This window comes from Corvus kubaryi, unplaced genomic scaffold, assembly GCF_017639235.1.
Source record: "Corvus kubaryi isolate FWS band 111438036 unplaced genomic scaffold, C.kubaryi_AGA036_p1.0 124, whole genome shotgun sequence".
In the NCBI taxonomy this organism is placed as follows: Eukaryota; Metazoa; Chordata; class Aves; order Passeriformes; family Corvidae; genus Corvus; species Corvus kubaryi.
In genome coordinates, this window is record NW_024580659.1 from 2,042,018 (window position 1) to 2,061,442 (window position 19,425).

The 19,425-nt window shown below is 42.0% G+C and overlaps 1 protein-coding gene across 2 annotated transcripts; it reads left to right on the top strand.

Annotated features, from left to right (window-relative positions):
• The first annotated feature begins 562 nt into the window (after positions 1-562).
• ITIH4 (inter-alpha-trypsin inhibitor heavy chain 4) lies at positions 563-17,916 on the top strand. Of its 2 annotated transcripts, XM_042019280.1 has the most exons (22): positions 563-659; positions 2,671-2,825; positions 3,219-3,323; positions 4,214-4,376; positions 4,465-4,575; positions 4,660-4,788; positions 5,661-5,777; positions 6,351-6,519; positions 7,455-7,571; positions 9,062-9,243; positions 9,638-9,820; positions 10,397-10,536; positions 11,153-11,307; positions 11,785-11,817; positions 12,438-12,470; positions 12,895-12,948; positions 13,271-13,309; positions 13,785-13,898; positions 14,531-14,705; positions 16,071-16,225; positions 16,990-17,089; positions 17,575-17,916. In XM_042019280.1, exons 1-22 carry the CDS (start codon positions 585-587, stop codon positions 17,648-17,650), a joined length of 2,580 nt encoding a protein of 859 aa, XP_041875214.1. In that variant the 5' UTR covers positions 563-584; the 3' UTR covers positions 17,651-17,916. The 2 variants fall into 2 exon arrangements, with proteins under 2 accessions (XP_041875214.1, XP_041875224.1); XM_042019290.1 differs by lacking the exon at positions 12,895-12,948.
• Positions 17,917-19,425: the final 1,509 nt, after the last annotated feature.

A 19,425-nucleotide genomic window follows, 5' to 3' on the forward strand; every position in this document is an offset into this window, starting at 1 on the left:
TGTAAAATAGTCATGAAGCAAACACAGATGCTTGTATTTGCACAGGGTCTTTGTGTTAATTTATGACAATGAATGGCATTACCCACCAAGGATTATGGCTTGTCACCTCACCAAAGGAGGTGTTTCATAAGTGCTGCTCTTTACTTCCCATGGGCCAGTTGTGCAGGGAGGCACAAAGGTTGAGAAATCCACCAGCTGTAGTATCTCATGTGAATGTTGCTTGTCCTGGATGTGCCCTTCCAAATTATTACTGTGGAATATGATAGAGATTCCTGCAGCTTGTTGCACAGACCAAATAATTTCCCTGAGAGATTTCACATGACACAGTGAAATCTAATTTTTAAAAAAAACAACATAGGGATTTCTTAATTTTATGTGTTATGAAACATTAAAATTCTAATGTTTAACAGCAAAGATCTGTTGGAAAAATAAGCATTAGCCAAGTCCAAGTTTTACCTATGTTTAACAGGTAAATATTAAATTTCTGGGTCTCTTCAAAGTCTACATGATATCCCCAAGTACAAGTTACTCATTAACTGATTCAGATAAATAGAGATTTCATTTGAAAATTTGTTTTTTCCAAAATGGAGCAGAGAGCATTGCTTGCATGGACGGTCTTTTCCTCACTCTTAGTATTAGCAGAAACTATTGATCAGAAGGTATTTGCTCTATTTTTATTATCAATATCTCGTTTGTTCATTTGGTGATGTGGTGGTATCGCGGTAACTGGCCAGGTAATGCAGGTAACTCCTCTGGTAACCACCACCTGGGGAGCCTTGGGTGGATTGTGTTAAGATTTTAGAGCTTTGGGTTATTTTAAGGTCTTTTTGGTTGTTTGTTTGGGCTGTTACAGTACAAATATAGGAGGAGGCATTTGCAGATGTGTCTGATCATGCTCTTCCTCAGGGATGTAAGATACCAAATTTGAGAGATCAGTAGCTCTGCCTTGGCCACCGGATGAGGTTTGGATCTTGACACAGGACCAAACAAGCACTATGCAGTGCCAGGAGGTTTCTGACAAGTGTTTACTAATATATATGGAATGGAAAAGAGTGAAGTAGAAAGTTACTTGCACTGTCTGGAGGAGCAAACTGTGTTCTGTACCATCACGGGGTACGTGTGACAGGTGGCATTGTAAAAACACCAATATTAGAGAAGAAGAGGAAGCTTTAAATCGGGAGGTTTCTCTGACCATCATGCCTATTCAGAAAAGTGTGAAGTGGAACTGAAATGCAGGTGGGTGTTGGGAGGCAGGGCGAGGCCTCATGGCTGCTGCAGGGGCAGCCGAGACCTCTGCAGGAAGCCATGGATGGGGGTGTATGGGCCCACAGTGCCTTTGCTTTTGGGTACATGCCTGCGACTGGTCCTCTCTGCTTCTTTCACCAGGGGCACAGCAATGCTTCTCCCCAAGCTGCATCCCATTGACCCCTGGTTTGTGCTGGCCACAGCCTAAAATGCTGCTGGGGCTGGGCGAGTGCAGGAGATGCAGGTCCTCCTCCCTGCAGCATCCCTTGGGCACTTGGCAGCGGAGTAGATTTTGAAGTGGGTAAATTTTGCACAGGACAAGCTCCTCCTGTGTTGGAAGGATCCTCAGGGGGCACCAATGACCATCACCTGCCTACACTGCCCCACTGAGCCACAGCCTGGGGCTTGGTGCTCCTTATGACAAAACCTCACTCTGAATGTGCCATGGGCAGGTTTGAGTATGGCAGGTCAGCAAACTTTTGAATTTCAGCCAGTGTCCTAACTGAGAAGAGGCCACTGGATGCTATTAATTAGCAAGCAAAGTACAGGAGATTAATTATCAAAATAGCTAAAGATCAATTAGCCATTCAAGAGACTTGGAGGGTGAAAAAGTAAAAACAGTAGTGCAGTGATATGCTCTGTTGCTGAGCTTTTTTACTTTAATCAGCTGTTGGACTGTTGTGTGTCTGGTGATGCCCAGATCAACCTTTCCTAGTGCCACTGCTGAAACATGGTTAGGATCTTTAGAGAGACATCCCAAATGCAAAAGGAGGTGTTCATGTAGGCAGGTGCTCCAGGCAGTTCTCAGTCCAGCCATGCTCTGGGGTGTTCTTGGGCAGCTCCAGAATGGTGCCCTCCTCCTTTGGGCATCAGGGGCCCTGGAAGAACCAGACCAGGAGAAACATGAGTGCTCAAAAGGCATCTCCGCTTGTGCAACCAAGTGAGGGGTTGGGAGGCCCATGCTGGATTTCAAATCTGCTAAACATCCTGTGGGACTCAAGGTACCAAAGTGAAAAACAGGCAGCAAAGTCAGCAGCTGGGACAGCAAATAAACAGTCACACAAAAAACAGGGCCCTTCCCTGGGTCGGGCTTAAAGAGGCATCTGATCTTCCTGAGGTAAATCTTGGGCAATGCACTGGGGTGATGCAGCAGCTGCTTCACTGTACCCCAAGGAGAGAAAAAGGTTCAACAGAAGCTTCTGTGGAACAGCAAAATGCAGATGAAGCTGCAGGTTTTGCATGGGGCAGGGGTTGTGCCGGCAGAGAAGGGAATAAGCAGACTGGTCCAGAACAATCCCCTCCCCAGTTCCAGCCAGGCTAATAGTTCATTCCTTCATCCGACTTTTCCAATAGCATCATGCAGGTAAGGACTACTTGGGATCAAAACTTGAGTGTTTCTGTTTCAGTCTGTTTATCTTTTTCCAGCCTGAAATCTACAGCCTCCACGTGGACTGCAAGGTCACATCACGATTTGCTCACACTGTCATCACCAGCAGGATTGTCAACCAAGCCAATGAGTCCCGAGAGGCCACCTTTGAAGTGGAGTTACCCAAGACAGCCTTTATCACCAACTTCTCCATGTAGGATCAGTCCTTACCTGTGGTGTGAAGAAGGGGGGGTTCATCTTTCTGCTCAGGAGCTGGTGGGCAAAGTGCACAAAGAGGGTCCTCTGCAAAAATGCTCTGTGGGGCAAAGTAGTAGGCAGCCAAATAAAAAAGAGGTGCCCAGGGCCAGGCTGCCTGCTGCACAGGGTGGGTGACAGATGTGCTCAGTGGTGTTATTTCTCCTGCTCCAGCCTCCTCAAGACTCTGCAAGGACAAGGTGTGGTGGTGGTGGCTGCTGGCATCCTCCTGGGTGGGGAGGGATTTGGGAGCCAAACCATGTCCCTTGCCCAGAGAGCCACAAAAAAACTTGAGTTTCTTTCCCCAGTGCATTCCTTCTAATATTAATTAATTTTTATGGAAACCAAACAGGTCCATCGATGGTGAAGTATACCCAGGAATAATAAAGGAGAAAGCTGCTGCTCAAAATGAGTATGACACGGCAGTCTCGCAAGGGCAGAGCGCCGGTCTCGTCAAGTACGTTGCCATTCTGAGTAAGGCTGCTCCAACACCCCTGCTTGGCTTCCTGTTTGGCTGGGGGCAGGTTAAACCCTGGAGACAGCTACATCTTGGTGGGGACAAATGTGAAAATCAGTCTTGGGTTCTTGGTGGGAGGGACAGTTGAGTGTATATATTTTTTTTCACATATATACGATTTATATGTGGTCCTGCAATGGGCTCCAGTGGGAAGCATCCCTGTTCAGCATTACCCTGGGACTTGCTGTCATAGAATCACTGAATCACAGAATGTTCTCCGAAGGGTTCTACAAGGATCATCAAGTCCAACTCTTAAGTGAATGGTCCATAGAGGGATTGAACCCACAACCATGGTGTTATTAGCACCATGCTCTGACCAATTGAGCTAATCTCAGGGTCAAGAGTCCTTAAAGATCATCTCGTTCCAACCCCCCTGCCGTGGGCAGGGACACATTTCAGGTTGCTCAGAGCTCCATCCAGCCTGGCTCCCTGTCATGTGAGAGCACCTTGCCACTATGGGATGATGCTCAGTGCTGAGTCTGCTTCCTCACAAGCACAGAACACCACGGCACTTGAGCAGAGATCACAGTTTCAGGGTATATTTAATCTGTGCTTCACAGGTGTTTAGTCTGAGGCATGCAGGGGTTTCTGCTCCATTTCTCAGCTTGAACCCATGGCACACTAATAAATACATGTGATGTACGTAATAGCACCTGCAATGTAAAAAATCTTCTCTGTGATGAATGAACAATATTTACTGCTACTCTTTTTTTTTTATTTATCCCATGTGGCCCCCTTGGCCTTTATTTTGCACACTTCACAATCACAAACTCTGGCCACCACAAGGAAGCCTTCCCTGCAGGAGTTAAATCCCTGTTCTTGCCCCCCAGAATTACAGACAGAAAGCTGGAGCAGTTCCATGTGTCTGTCAGCATTGCAGCCGCCAGCAAAGTCACTTTTGAGCTGACCTATGAGGAGCTGCTGAAGAGGCAGCTGGGGAAGTACGAGCTGCTCATTAAGGTCCGGCCCAAGCAGCTGGTTAAGCACTTCCAGGTGAGCTGGGCAGGGAGCAGTGCCGTGGTTTTTGGGTACAGCCATGTTCCCTCTGAGAAGCTGATGCTGACTTTTTCTCTGCTGTCAGATTGATGTGCACATCTTCGAGCCCCAGGGCATCCGCTTCTTGGAGACAGACAGCACATTCATGACAAACGAGTTAACCGAGGCACTCACCAAAGTGCAGAACGAAACCAAGGTAAAGCAGCAGCTGCCAGAGGTTACTGCCAGTGGCAGCTCTAGGTTATCTTGCTTTAAATCTTTTTTTCTTGTTTCTTTGCAGGCTCATATTTTATTTAAGCCAACTGTAGATCAACAAAAGAAAAATTCTGAACTCGATGAAACACTCCTCAATGGTGATTTTGTTGTGCGTTATGATGTAAAGAGAGAAGCCACTGCAGGTGATATACAGGTAAAAAAGAAATAGAAACGAAAATGCTTTCAGATCACAGGTAAGTCTGAATGTGAAGTGCAATCAGCAAAACAGCAACATTTGCTTTGAAACACCAAGAATGACAGGAAAAGCTCTTTCCATTAATCCTGGGTCAGCAGGAACTGAGGCTGATATTCGGTAAATCCCCAGAGACACCAGGTACATTGCAAAAATGGATCACTCAGGAAAAACAATTAATCTTTCAAATTTTATTCTAACGCCAAATCTATATTGGTATTTCATAGATGTCTCTTTACACTCTGTTTTAATTATTATTTTGGCTCCTCTGAAGTGTATTTGTGCCTTCTTGTAAATGAAGTTTAGAGGAATGTGATTTATATAACTTAAAATGATGCTTGGTCTCTTCTTGGTTTTTGTGATAACTGAGGCACAATTAAATACAGCAGGAACTTAACAAATATTTATGAACCAATGCACATTCTAGGGAATAAAATACAGTATTTTCCATATCATTTCACTAATGAAGTATACACGGGTGTGCTAAAAGGTGGCAGCCACAGTCACTCAGCAGAGGTGTGCTAATAGGTCATGATAAAGAGGTAATGTGATATACTGTGATAATATGCATACATCATACATATGGCACTGAGGTGTCTAATATATATGTATGTATGCATGCTGCTCTCTTGTAATTTTCTCTCTACAGACAGTCTTGCTTCCAGCTAGGAAATACATTTTACTTTCTTTAATTTAAATTCTTTGATTTCGGCTTATCAAGAAGAGCAGAATGCTGAGCATGCTCCCCACCACTTGCTGTGCCAGAATGTTAAGATTTATTCTTTATTTCTTTAGATGTACTTTTATAGGTGTTTTCACACTCTGTATTTCAGATTGTCAATGGGTATTTTGTCCACTACTTTGCACCCCAAGAAATGCCAGTGTTTCCCAAAAACATCATCTTTGTTATAGACCGAAGTGGCTCCATGGCAGGCAGAAAAATTGACCAGGTAACTTCATGACCTCTGTTAGCAGCAGGCACACACACCCCAGCCTTCTGAGGAAGCAACTGGGAATTTCTCATTGGAAACACACACTGGTTTTGTACACAACAAAACGTTCATACTTACAGAAATGCTTGAAAATACATATGCGGAGATTGAAGTTATTAAAGAGTAACACTTGTCTGACACAGCTATTTTCATGGGTACTAAGCATTGAGGCAGAGAGTGCTTTCTGTATCTTTGCAGAACTTTTTGTGTTTATTTTTTTCTTTAATGAAGCTTAAAGAATTAATTTGTCTGTTATCTGTTTTGTGTTTATTGATGACTGTGTATGTAGCTCTGCTTGAGAGCAGACAAGCCCCCTACAGCCCTCATAGGTTGGTTTTTCATGTCTGTAAGTTAAGCAAATCAGCTACTTCTGATGGTCTCAACCTAAAACATACCCTTAGGGTTTAATAAAGGCATTGGGCTGCATCTGGAACAGAGCTGTAGAGAACTCCCTCATTACACTGCAATTTCAATCCCAGCTCTGGCAAAGAAGTTGGAATAACCAAAGCGATTGTTTGCTCCTTGGAACAGACAATGGATGCCCTGTTGAAGATTTTGCAGGACCTCCGTCCAGAAGATCATTTCAACTTTATCACCTTCAACAACAAAGTGATGGAGTGGAAGAGCTCTTTGCTGCCAGCCACTGAGGAGAACGTGGCCAGTGCTGCAGCACTGGTGCAGACTCTCACTGCCAGGGGAGGTACATGTGCTTGTAGCCACAAATATGCACCCAGTGAAATGAATTGCTTAGAAAACAATTATTTTTATTAGTTATATAGCGCCCCAGAGCTACCATCAGTGCTTACAAAGCAAGCCAATTTTTAAGACTTAGAAGTGATGAGTGGGAAAGAAAGCTTGTGAGTGGAGAGACTGGTGACTACATTATGAGCTAGATATAGATATATAATATACATAAGAGATGCTTACATCATATATGAACCATACATGCCACAAAGTTTTGTTTCCAATTTTTATGACAGAGATAATTGGAAGATTCCTTGATAGCACATTTTTTTTCTACAGAAAAATGGCAATTCACTCAACATTTGACAGCAATTTGCTTATTTTTCTTTTTATATCAAGTGTCCCCTTGAAAAAAGGAACAAAAAACACATCCAAAGTTATGCTCCCTTGTAAGCCATGCCATGGAAATAAAACAGGCAAAATAGACATGTGGCATTTCAGTGTGCTTGGTGTTGTTTAGTTCTCAGCACATCTCAAGAGCTCTATCTCCCTTTAATGTTACATTCTGAGTAGTAACAGAAGTTTCCTTACCCCAGGCACTAACACCAATAAACCCACCCATGCTCAGCTCTTTTCTCTGACTTCTTAGATAAGGCAGGGAAGCTTTTCTTAAATATAGGTTAATAGATGACAGCGTGTTTATTTAAGCACTTTTTAATGGCTCTAGACATGTTTGTATTTCCCATGACATATGTGTGGAAAATGCTCCCAAAAGAATACTCCAGCACTGCCATTGCAATATAATACCCTGTAATTAAGTCAAGTAGGCTAAGTCCCTAAATCCTCCTCTCTCGGAAGGATTACTTCCTGCAGGAAACTTTAAACAAGTCTGCAGGGCCTCTGCAGATGATTATCCTGTTTAGGTGAGCGATGCCTGCTCTCTCATTCCAGGCACAGACATCAGTGGTGCCCTGCTGGCTGCCGTGGGCGTGCTGGAGAAAGCCGAGGGGCTGCCGGAGCGCAGCGTCTCCATGATTGTTTTGCTGACAGATGGCCAGCCCACTTCTGGTGAGTGAATGCTACGCTCGGTCCGCCCTCCCCTGGGGATTTTTATCTTTTACACTTGCTTCCCAATATTGATAGACCTCGCCTGTGTTTCAGAAGAGCTTTGGAATACGCAGGCTGAGCTACAGCTGGATCTGGGGAGGGGGATTATGAGAGGGCTCTGCTGAGTGAGGGCTGTAGGGAGCGATGGCAGAGCCTGCCTGCCTGTGACTGCGCATCCTTCAGCTGGGAATTGTTTTGCTGCATACCGTTGGCTTCCCAGCTTATAAACTCGAGGGAACTGGAGATAGTCCAGGCACAGCTGAATTAGAAAAGTAAAATACCTGGAGACAAAACATGGGCCTTTTGCAGATAACTGTGTACAGTCCTATTTGAGAGATACTGCTTGTGCTTCTTCACCCTCTGTGCCTCAAACTTGGGATATTTTCAATGTGCTTCTTGTTCTGTATTCTTTTCCATGTCTTAATTAGTGATCAGCTGTGACAGCACAAACCAAAGGATTGAGATTGAAATATCAGGTGAAATAAGCAACAACTCCCAGTGCAATAGCACAAACTTCTTGTCCTGAACAGAGGTTTGTCTTAGTTTTGTGTAGCACCAGCATCCTCCAAGGCCAGCAATATTAATTCTTCTGTAAGCCCTCTAAATAAGATCAGTCTGCTTTTTAGATTGTGAGCCATTCTGCTCTGGGGTTTGTTGATTTTGTTTGGGTTTTTAAATAAAATTCATCTCACAGTGCTGCCTCCCCAGCACAGCCACAGTGAGTCTCCAGTGCTCCCCACATCCAGCAGTTAGAAATCAGGCCAGGGTGGAGTGTCAGGCATTATTGCATACACTGTCTTCCTTAGCAAAGCAGCTGAGAGGGAAACATCTGAGCTGCTCCCATGATATTGCTACAGGCAGTGACAGTTTCTGCCTGGAAATGCTGATGGAGAAGCTCTTCATTCATACATAGCCATCAGCAGCTCTTCAAATGGGATAAGATGATGGTGTGAAAATCTTTTCCCTCTGTCACACAAAGGAGCAGGGAGAGCAACATGGCTGAGTTCATTGGCAGTTTGTTGGAATTGCACCATTAACCAATCCATTCTTCTCTGAATTGACACACATAATTTTTATGGATGCTACTTGTCTTTTGAATGCTTGATGAAGTGTATCCATCCCTCGTGTTGTTAGCTTGTAGTGTGTGTCCCTTCTGTACTAAAAACCTCTTCTGGCCCTGTAATCCTCTAAAATATTTTGCATTTAGCCATGACAACATCACTAGAATGTAGTAAAAGTCATTAGGGGGAGAATCATGTTTTGGCACTCCATATGCAGAGTGATGCTTTTATCTCCAATTCAATTACCAGCATTCTATCCCATATCTTTTTAGTGTTTTATTCTGAATTATTTTTAAAAACTTCAGGCAGGATTTTCCACTAACCTGCTGTGGTCTTTTTGCACTTGAAAAGACCCAAACCCACAACAGCATGTTTTTGTTTCATTTACAGGTGAGAGAAATGTGGAAGTAATTCAAGAAAACATTCAGAAAGCAATCAACGGGAAATATGCTCTTTTCTGCCTTGGCTTTGGGTTTGATGTCAGTTATAAATTCCTGGAGAAAATGGCCCTGAGCAATGGGGGAATAGCACGGCGTATCTATGAAAATGCTGATGCAGCCCTGCAGCTCCAGGTCAGGAGGAAGGAATGTGCCAGAAAAAAACATCTATCAGCTACAGCTGATACAGTCCTAGCAGCAAAATCACAGATTTTCTGAGATGCAATGTTGGGTTTGAGTTTGCCTGTTAATTTATGAGCGGGAGGAAGGCAATTTTGGGGTATCTGAGGGTTTGTACCCTCCATGTATCCATGATTCAAAGTCCTCAAATCAGCCACATTCAGACAAACTGGGAATTTTCTGTACTGTAGAAAGAGAAATTGTCCAGGGGAAGTGGACAATTTCTAAGTTTGCAGTAGACTTGTACTACTAAAGAAGCTTTTTAAGGGGGTTTTAGGCATTCCACATTTTGCTTTGCACAATTTTGCTGTCATTTGTGTGTGTTCTCTGTCTCACTGCTTCTCTTTAGGGCTTTTATCAAGAAGTGGCTACCCCAATATTAATGCAAATTGAAATGCAGTATCCAGAAAATTCCATTCAAGGGTTAACCAAGAACGATTTCAAGCTGTTTTTTGAAGGATCTGAAATTATAGTGTCTGGAAAAATTAGCAATGAGCTGGATCTTTTGCCAGTAGAAATTAAAGCTCAGTCAGTAAGTGTTTAGTTTACTAATTGTGAAAAACATCTCTCCCTTCTGTCTTTCGTGGTACAATAGGAGGCTTCAAGAAGTGTTTTGTGTTTAGTATAGGTTCATCAGAACAGCTCACTGGAATGCCCCCATTTGGGCATGCAGCTGTTTTCCCATTGTTTGAACTCTCAAATAATTTGCTAAAATTACCCTCTCTTGAATTTGAATACAGAAGAAAAACCTTGAAGAATATCCACAAATAAGCAAACAGCAATTTTAGTTCTACAAAACCCATAATATTTTGTCCTTTTAAGCACTTTTAGGTTTGTATTGTTACAATGAAGTAGGAAATCTCAATTATTCATCTCAAAAATGTTGAAATAGAACAATTTAATTACCTCCTTTTTTCATCATTGTTTCAAGTCCAGAAATATATATTTAAAATACATGCTTCTTAGATTTCTTGGAGTTGCATTCTCTAATGGGAAAGAACAAAATTGAAGGACAATTGGTACTGAAAGATGTTCTCTTGAGTCTAATAATGTGACTGTAAACAAAGTCTGGAGCTGTTTTTTGATGGTCAGTTTTCTCCCACTTCAGCATACAAGTGACTTGACTCTTAAGGAAGAAGCAAATGTCAAAGAGAAGGAGCAAGTATTCCAAAATCAAAAATACGTCTTTGGAAATTTCATAGAGAGACTGTGGGCTTACTTAACCATTCAGCAGCTTCTGGAAAAAGCGTAAGCTATTTTAATGCCTCACATAACAAACTTCTAACTTCTCAAAACACAAATTCCTTATTCACAAATTATATGGTCAGAAAACACAAAGAAACAGAAATATTTCTCCAGACAGTATCAAAAACATAAGATACTGGGAGAATACTATATTACTATATGATGAACATGAAGTGCCTTTCAGTTTATGATAGCACTGCAACATTCCATTTCAGGAATAGGAAAACGTAATGTAAAACATTCTTCATGGCATTACTATGAAATAGATTTCAATTGTATGGATTGTGTTGAGCTGTTCTTGCACACCCAGAAATACTGCCTGTCGATAAGGAAACGGCAATAGCTAGGGAATAGAACAATATGTATGTCCATAAGGTAATTCATAGATCATGTAGCTATTATTTTTATGTATTTAAACCATACATAGGCTCCAGTCTTGCAAAGAATTAAGCATTTCCATAATTTCAGCCACATGAACATCTGAGTTATCCCCTTAAGACTACTGACCCTTCAATACTAAAAAATATCTGTGAAGATACAGCTAATATACAAAGGCATCTGAAGATGGCTTGTTCATAGTCTCTACACGTTATTTCTTCATCATTAACACAGACTTTAGTATTTCAGTGGAAGAAGAGGACCAGAAGGCCCTGGAGGCCCAAGCTTTGGATCTGTCCCTGCGGTACAGCTTTGTCACACCCCTCACTTCCATGGTGGTCACCAAACCCTCTGATCAGCAGCAGAAGGAGTTGGCAAACAAACCCACCGAGGCTGGTAAAAACAGCCCTCCTGAAACACTCTGCTCTTCCTGATTAATTGTTGTTGACTTCCACTTAGGTTCATTTGATAGTGACGTAATGAGGCAAATGGGAGGCAGGAGTTCAGGGATTGGCTTCCTTTCAAAATAAAATATGCAGGATTTTTTTGAAAGGTGAAGTGATGAAACAGGCACTACTATTGAAATGGAAAATAATTTGTTTAAATATTAACTAAAAGTAGTCTAATAATTGTTACTATTACATTCCTGACAATGCAAAAGGGTTCCACACTTTTCTCTGTAGCATTTAAGTGGAAAAATGAATGCAGGGGGGAAGGCATGGCCTCAGTCAGAGTTTTGCACGTGGATAAAAGGATATACCCATCCTTTAACACAAAACACCTGAAGCCCTTGCACCAGTTTGCTTGTTTACATGGGTAAAGTAATTCAGTGTTGACTGTATGATACTAATCTGCCCCTCTTCCTCTTGACAGATAATGAGAAGCCCAGCAGTTTTCCAGCAGGAGGTAAATGTTTTCTTTTCCAGTGGCATATTTTCATAGTCTCTAATAAAAAAACAAACTAACTAACCAACCAACCAAACAAAAGAGTTCATGGTGGCTGTTCTATAGAGGGAAGTCTCTGAGATTTGAAAAAATGTGTGAAGTAAATTATAAGCAATGCCTACCACAGTCTGTGTGGGTTTTGGGTGGGTAACAGGGTCAAAGGGAGAAAGTCTTCCATTCAGAAGTCTCAAAGGTCAAAATTATCTATGCTCTCGAGGAAAAGTAGTTCTTCAAGCCAATGGTGTTAATGATGCTTTCTTCTTCTTTCTACCACATGTGTAGCATCTTTCAAAAAATTCAGCTCAAGAATGTCTTCTGAGGATGATTTCAGTATTTTTTTCCTCTCTGGAAAAAGCATTTATTTAATAATAATTTTATAGATGAAGAACCTTGGGTTTTGCTCTAGTTATGTCACAGAAATATATTGAGGGAATCACAATGCTGCCCTGTTTTTGGACATTGCCTCTTTCAAAGTGGTGCTGGGGAGTTTAATGGCAGAAAACTCCCTGACCAGAAACACTCCTGTAAGGTATGTGATGCAATTGTGAGTAAAACACAGATACTCTCTTTTCTTTCTCCAGGTACTTATAGAATGATGAATGGGTCACCTGCTGGTAAGTACTCCTCCTCTGTTTCTATTCAGAATAATTCTATGGAGTTAATTTCATTTGTTCATTGATTTTAATAAATGCATTTGGATTGGAGATGCCCACTTGATACACAATTTAGTTTTTATTATATGTATTTCTGTCCACAGATATTTTCTAATGGACTATAAACTTTTGAAAACAATCTTGATCCCTTTTCAGAAATAAAACCATATTATACCTCCTAAAAATAAATGTGAAAGATCTGGAAAAGTATGTATTAGTAAGCTGAAAGAAATGGATGTAAAAACAAAATAGTTCACCAGTCCTGGGGTATCCAGAAAATGCAGTGGGCAACAAGCAGGACAGATTCCCTGTTTCAAAGGGTGGGGAGGGAGGTGCAAGACATAAACCCAAAGCAACAAAACATTGGGAAAACCCCTTTCTTCAGGTCGAAGGCGCTCTGAGCTCAAAACTGGCAGCAACAAGATGATGTCTTCAACAGGTAACTGTGCACAGGGGGGTGAGAGGAGCTGGGCTGGGTGTGCTGCATTCAACACTGCACAGTGACCCTTGTAAACACAGCTCTAAACCCTCCCACAGCTCCAGCTGAGCATGGCCCCGTGGCATGGTCCATCCTGAGAGAAACAGGCACTGCACGTTGTGCTTTTTTCCCATTGGGACATCTTGTCTTAAGCAAAGCTCTTCATGGGAGTCAGTGAAGAGCTCTGTTAAAAAGGCTTCTGTCCAGCATTTGTCCTGGTTAATCAGCTGACTTAGGGAAAAATGTTTCATTAAACTCTTCTTACTAATTTTATCTATTTCAGTCTCCAGGTTCAGAGGCATCATAAGACCACAACCTCTTGGTAAGTGATACACATCCTAGTCCCATTTCAATTATTAATGTAACTGCAATGTACACTTTTTCATGCAACAATGTTTTCTCTGACTGCATCAACTCTGTGAAAATATTTTACCTCTTCTTGCAAATCTTGGCTAGTTCTTTCCATTTAAGTAAAAATTATCCCCATGTTCCATGAGAAAACTTCTCTGACTTGAGGATGTAAGAAATGCAGTACAACAGGTCTTCAACAGCCTAAGCTTTTTTAAGGGCTCATTGTCCTTAGTAAACTATATTTAAAAATCTGTTGGTTTCATTCATATCGAGGTGCTGTGTCTGGGTGTCCTTTTCAACAATTATTACTTTGTTTTTAATTGTTCTATCATATACAAGCTATAACTGATGTTTTAGGTATAAATCTATAAATCATTTTTGCTGTGCCTATCCAGGGCACAGGCTAGATTTTTTTTGTTGCTGATATATTTCTTCTGTCTTTTCAGTCGACGAACATCCACAACTTCTCTTGCAATTACCCAGACAAAATGAAAGAATCTGCTTAAATATTGATAAAACAACACAAAGCTCTGTCCACCTGCTGTCAGATCCAGAGCAAGGTGAGTGAGCCATGTTACCCCAACACCACGACAAGGAGAGTCACTGGGTCTGTGAGTGCAGTCTGTGTCTTTGGGAATAACCCCCTCTCATGAACAGCCATCTCATACCTGCTGCCTTGCACTGACCAGAAAGGGTGTGGTAAATTCCGCCTTTCTGTTAGACAATGGTGCAGCAGCTGGGGGCACTTCTCACAGGTCTGGCTGAGGGTCACCTTTCCCTCCTGGTGTCACATCCTTGGTCCTTAGGGTTTTCTCCTACCCAGCCCTTGGGGCTTTGGAGGATGCAGAGACCTTAAACCTCATGATCCCTGTGTACCAACAGAAAGGTGCATGCTCTGGATGTACAGCAGCTTTTCTGTACTCCTGTACTCAAGGAGCCATGGCCCGAGCCCCAGGTACCTGCTCTGATTATGGAACAGAGACACCTCTATGCAGGAGGTGGAAGCATGGGGTTAAACAGGCTCTAGTGACCCCACCACAGTCCTGGGGCATGGGGAGCTGAAATCCAGAGTACTGTGCCCCACAAAACTAGATATGAGACCCTGAAGTTGTTTCAGTAACAAAACTGAAGCAGGTTTATTAAGATCGCTTGTACCTTAAGAGAAGAATCACCTGACAAATTTGTATTAAAGGGCTTACTGTGACGGGGAAACTTGGAAATGGAGTAAATCACTTTGTGCAGTTTGATATTAACTATGTGAATCCCCCCGTGCAAATCCATGTCTACACTCATGCGATCCTTATAAGCCACAATAACAAGAACAACTGGCTGTCGTGGATGAAGTCAGCCTCCTCCACCATCCAGGGGTAAGAAACACCTCCCTGTCCTTTCCTAAACTTGAAGATGTGTCAGATCTTTGTTCATTCAGGCCTCTGCTTCCCCATTTTCCTGAAGTAAGTGCTTCCAAATGTCCTTATCCAGCAAGTATATCAGTGTGAGTAGCAGCAGGGTATCTTCATAATCCCCCATTTCAAATACAGAGAATGAAGTAGGTTTGATTTTAATTCTCCATGCCTGTGTAAAGAGAACCAGAACAACTGCACCACCAGCCTGCTGTTCATGTATTTATGTTCCAAAGGAAAGGACCCACAGCCATGCAGAGCAGCCCTGGTGGCACCAGCAGCCACTTTGTGTTCCTCCAGGGCAAAGCGAGCGCTGCCAAGTGATGGCTTTGACATTTACTGTCCCTTTTATACAGCACTTGGCTCCACACAGGCTGGGGTTTTCTTTCTCCTCAGTTTTAGCAATAACTCCCATCTGGGCAGCTGACATTTTTTATGGGCAGGCATAAAGTGTTGGAATAGCTGCCTGTAACTAAATGCCTCCTGTAGGAGAAGGGATACTTTAAAAGCAGACTTTATTTGTTAGAGTAATTAGGGCAGGATCCTTCACTAGCACAAGGAAGATCTGAGTGTAGCTGGCTCCCCCAGCCTTTTTATTTTGCTGGAATAAGTCTCCACAAGGATCCAGTGCTGGCCTGGGGCAGACAGGACACACATCGCTGCTTCCCCACACGCAGTTCTAGACAATAACAAGTCCTACAACAACTGCTTTCAATTATTCTTGTAATCCAAACAGAGCCAAGAACTTGCTGTATTTTTGTCCCAGTATAATTTGCCAAGCAGAATGATCCTCCTGCTTCAATCCAGCACCCGAGCCCTTGCACCAGCACTCGGAGTGGCTTTGTCAAACCTGTCTGCAGGAGTAAAATGACAGTGACATTCACATTCTGCAAGCCCACCTGAGACAACAATAACATTAATGGCTCAGAAGAAAGGCAAGGTCTGAAAAAACTTGTAAAATATCCAAGAAAAAAGTATTTGACTTGTTCATGAAACAGATTGAATTATTTTCTTAGTCTACCTTTTTCCTCATTAAAATGGTGAGAAAATTTTTTTTTTTCCCATCCAAGCATTTCTTGTCATTATGGATAATAAGGTGTATTCATCAGCAAAGAATTCTCCCCTGGTATATTTGCAAGACCTGTAGTGCAGCACAGAGAGAAAAGATATTCTACTGAGTATTTTCTAGCTTAAAAATAACTACAGGAAAAATGCAATTGCAAAGAGATAAAAGGCAAAAATGAAATTATTTTGATTAATTAATGTCAGTTAAATACATATTCTTTCTTCATGTTCTTCTTGGAAATAATTTCATAATTTACTTCCTAGACTGAGCGTGTCGGTTGAAGAGGAAAGGAGCGTTACAGTATCACTGCCTGATACGGTCACAGTGAAAATTTCCTTGGTCAGGTTTCCAGATGATTTCCTTGGGCTCTATTTCTTGAACACTGACCGTTTTTCGGACAAAGTCAGTGGAGTTCTAGGTGTGTATCATTATGGATGTGTACAGCAAATAACAGTCTTGTAACTCAGCTCCTGGAAAGAGAGTGTAGTTGGGGGTTTGTTTCAGGGAGTTCTTGAGAAACTTTGCATTTAATTAAGTCTTTTTGGACATTTAACTTCTACTCCCCAACAATTCTGAAGAGGGGAGGTCTCACCCTGGAAACATAACACGCATAACACAATGCTTTTCCACTCACCAGTGGCACAACCCTAAGTAGCCCATTATGGGTTTAGAAGATGTAAAAGTAAGACACAAATAATAGTTGGGCTTAACCCCAACAGTGCTGGGGTTATGACATGATTGCTGCAGCAAAATTCATTTGATGTCAAAAAATAGACTATAAATAATGGACATAAAATTGTAAACAATCATGGTTAGAAAATGAAAGCCAGCTGCTCCTGAATGTCTTGGCTCCAAAAATCCTGGTGGGACCTAAGTTGAAGTTGTTTTGGAAACTTTGCAAATGGAGAGGCTGCATATTCCAAAATCCACAAGAAAGAAATAATTGTGAAAACTCATCAGAGCAAGGCTGAACCTTGCCATGGAGGGTGTTAAGGATTACAGGAGATCACAGCTGAAACAGGAATTTTCTAAACTTAATAATGGAGCATCCAAACGTGCTCTTTGGTTTGTTTTCTGAGATAAAGAGCTGCTCTCCTGGTGTTAGAGCTGCCATTTGGGGTAAATAAACAGTAACACTCAGCTGGTTTGTATTTCTAATTAATTTGTGTGTCTGTTGCTTAGGTCAATTTTATTCAAAAGCACAATTTGGGGATAACTCCAGCAATCAGAGAGCTGTGGAAAGACTCCTAAGAGTGTCTGGATCTGAGCACAGAGTTTCCAGGTAACAGAGATGGAGGATGTGTGTGCTTTGAGATGTACTTTATCAGCAAATGCCAGAGATCAAAAGAAATTAAACTGAGGGAGTGTTTGTAAGAACACACTTCTTTGGTGCAAATAACTTGCACTTTAGCTTTTCCCTAACAGGCTGAATTTGTTGTTTAAGTGATGCTACAGGGCTCAAGGCTCCTATTTCATTGGGGGGAAATAATTATACCCTGGGGCTACAGCTTGCATGGTTTTCCTGGACAAGGGAGGGTGTTTCCTCGGTTGGATTTGCCATGAGAAAAATTTTCTATCCTTCAATTGCTTTTAGCACATGTCTGTGATGTGGAAAAAATGGCATGAGTATGCAGATCCTGAGAGGGCTGAGGTGCACCTCTGCCCACACAGGCCTCCGAATCCTGGTGCCATCTGCATGTCAGGGCAATTCTGGCCCTGCCCTTTGATTGTGTTATCACAAATTCTCTTGTTTTGATTTCATTTCAGATTGTACAAGAAAGATTACAGGCTTGAGTCAGCCAGTGATCCTGTTTCCTGCTGGTCAATAGATCTAACTCCCTAGGAAAACAATTTCTGTGAAGAAAACTATGCAAATGAAGCTGTTCCAAGTATTTTTGATACTTTCGTCAAGAAAACCACACAGTTAAAGCCTTACTATCACTCTATACATAAATGTCGCAAATATTTTACCTTGAAATAATTATACTTTCAAGATGCGACTGTGCTTGCTTGTTTGCTATTTGAAAATGGTTTCTAATCTGCAATGTGGTTTTGTTGTTGAAGATTCATATGAATGAACTAAATAAAATTGACATTATCAGCTCACAATTTGATATGGACACATGGACTTAGGTTTCCAAATAAAAATTAGTAGTGGCATCATCCAAGCCAAAAAATAGATTTCTAAAACTCTGTCCAGTTATATATGATGGTGTTCTTGAACCACACATTTTGTGAAAATGCCATGAAGTTTAGACAGTATTAGTTTACCACGTCTCTCATTTTCTATTTCATTGCTGTATCACGGTTCTCTTGGAGGTTGTTCTCTGAGACCATTCAAAGCATGAAAGCAGCAGTGAACAGGGCTGTGTGTGTGATGCAAACCCACACCAGCTGTGGTGTGGTTCGTTGTTGCAAAAGTCTCTGAGGCTCCCTTTTGAAAACATCTGCAGAACAGCCATTGACTGGTTGCAAAACCTCTGGTTGCAAAAGACAGCATTTCAACCCCAAAAGTTAGCAGCTTTTTTTGGCACCATTTCATACATTTTGCAAACATTGGAAGATGTTTTACAAATAATTAACAGCTCAAACCCAACCTGCTGTGCTCGGCGGTAGCACTGCAGACTAAACACAGAGGCCTCTGCCCAAGGAATCCAAGCTGTAGTTTCAGTCTTCCGCTTTTTGTCAGTTTTAATTCCAAAAGATTTTGTTTTACAATTTCAGTTCCTTTGTATCTTTGAACCCATAAATATGCCAGGATTGTAGGCAGTTTAACAGAAATTGCTTTCTATCCTGCCAATAATATATAACTGGAAAAACCTTATTATTTTAAAGCAATGTACTCAAAGAGAAACAGTTTCTTGCCAAAGTCAACAAGCTAAAACAAACTGTGTAATTAGAAGCCTGTTTTTTAAAAGAAATGTGCAGACATGATGCCAAGATATGTTTGTGTGAACTGCTGGTACTTTCAAGGTGCTGATTTTGCTGGATAAATTACATTACAAACAATGTAGAATTTGGAAACTGGAAGCACCAGATTGCTCACTTCACTGCATCAAAAACAGGCTTCCCAATCTGATTGTTTCCATTATAGATGAACTCCGGATTTGAATCACAAGCTGTTGATCTTGGGTTATATCAGCAGACTTACTGCAGATTAAACATTCCCTGCTTTCAGTTATAGGGTGTCTATGTGTCCCCTCCTGCCCTGCTGCCAGCTGCGGGGATAGAAGCAGTGCTGGTCAGGGAGCAGTGGCTCATGGCTGGGCAGCTTTCACCTGGGACCCTCTGCTTTAAGTGAGGGTCAGGCAGGTACAGCCATGCTTGAGAGCTGCGCTCAAACTGCAGTGCCTGAGGTTCCCCAAGAAGCTGCTGCCCTGCTAAAGCAGTTCTCCCTTGCTGCAAAGAAACTCTGCACCAGGGAATTTATTAAGGCACAATAGAAACTCTTCACATTGTTCAAAGATTTTATCTGACTTTGAATAGATAAGTTGTGCTGACAGAGATTTCTGTGCTTTCTGCAGCAGCCCAAAGTCGCTGGCGTGCCTGGCTACTGCAGCTCCAAAATCTACACAGTGCTGCTTCCCCTCTGCACGTGTGCTTTCCATTCTGTAAGCA

What these genes read in the sequence shown, in the direction of transcription:
- ITIH4 (XM_042019280.1), top strand. Translation starts at nt 585, where the DNA reads ATGGAGCAGAGAGCATTGCTTGCATGGACGGTCTTTTCCTCACTCTTA. An exon ending in CAGAAACTATTGATCAGAAG is followed by an intron (nt 660 to 2,670) that starts GTATTTGCTCTA and finishes ATCTTTTTCCAG; the next exon opens with CCTGAAATCTACAGCCTCCA. An exon ending in TCTGAGCACAGAGTTTCCAG is followed by an intron (nt 17,090 to 17,574) that starts GTAACAGAGATG and finishes ATTTCATTTCAG; the next exon opens with ATTGTACAAGAAAGATTACA.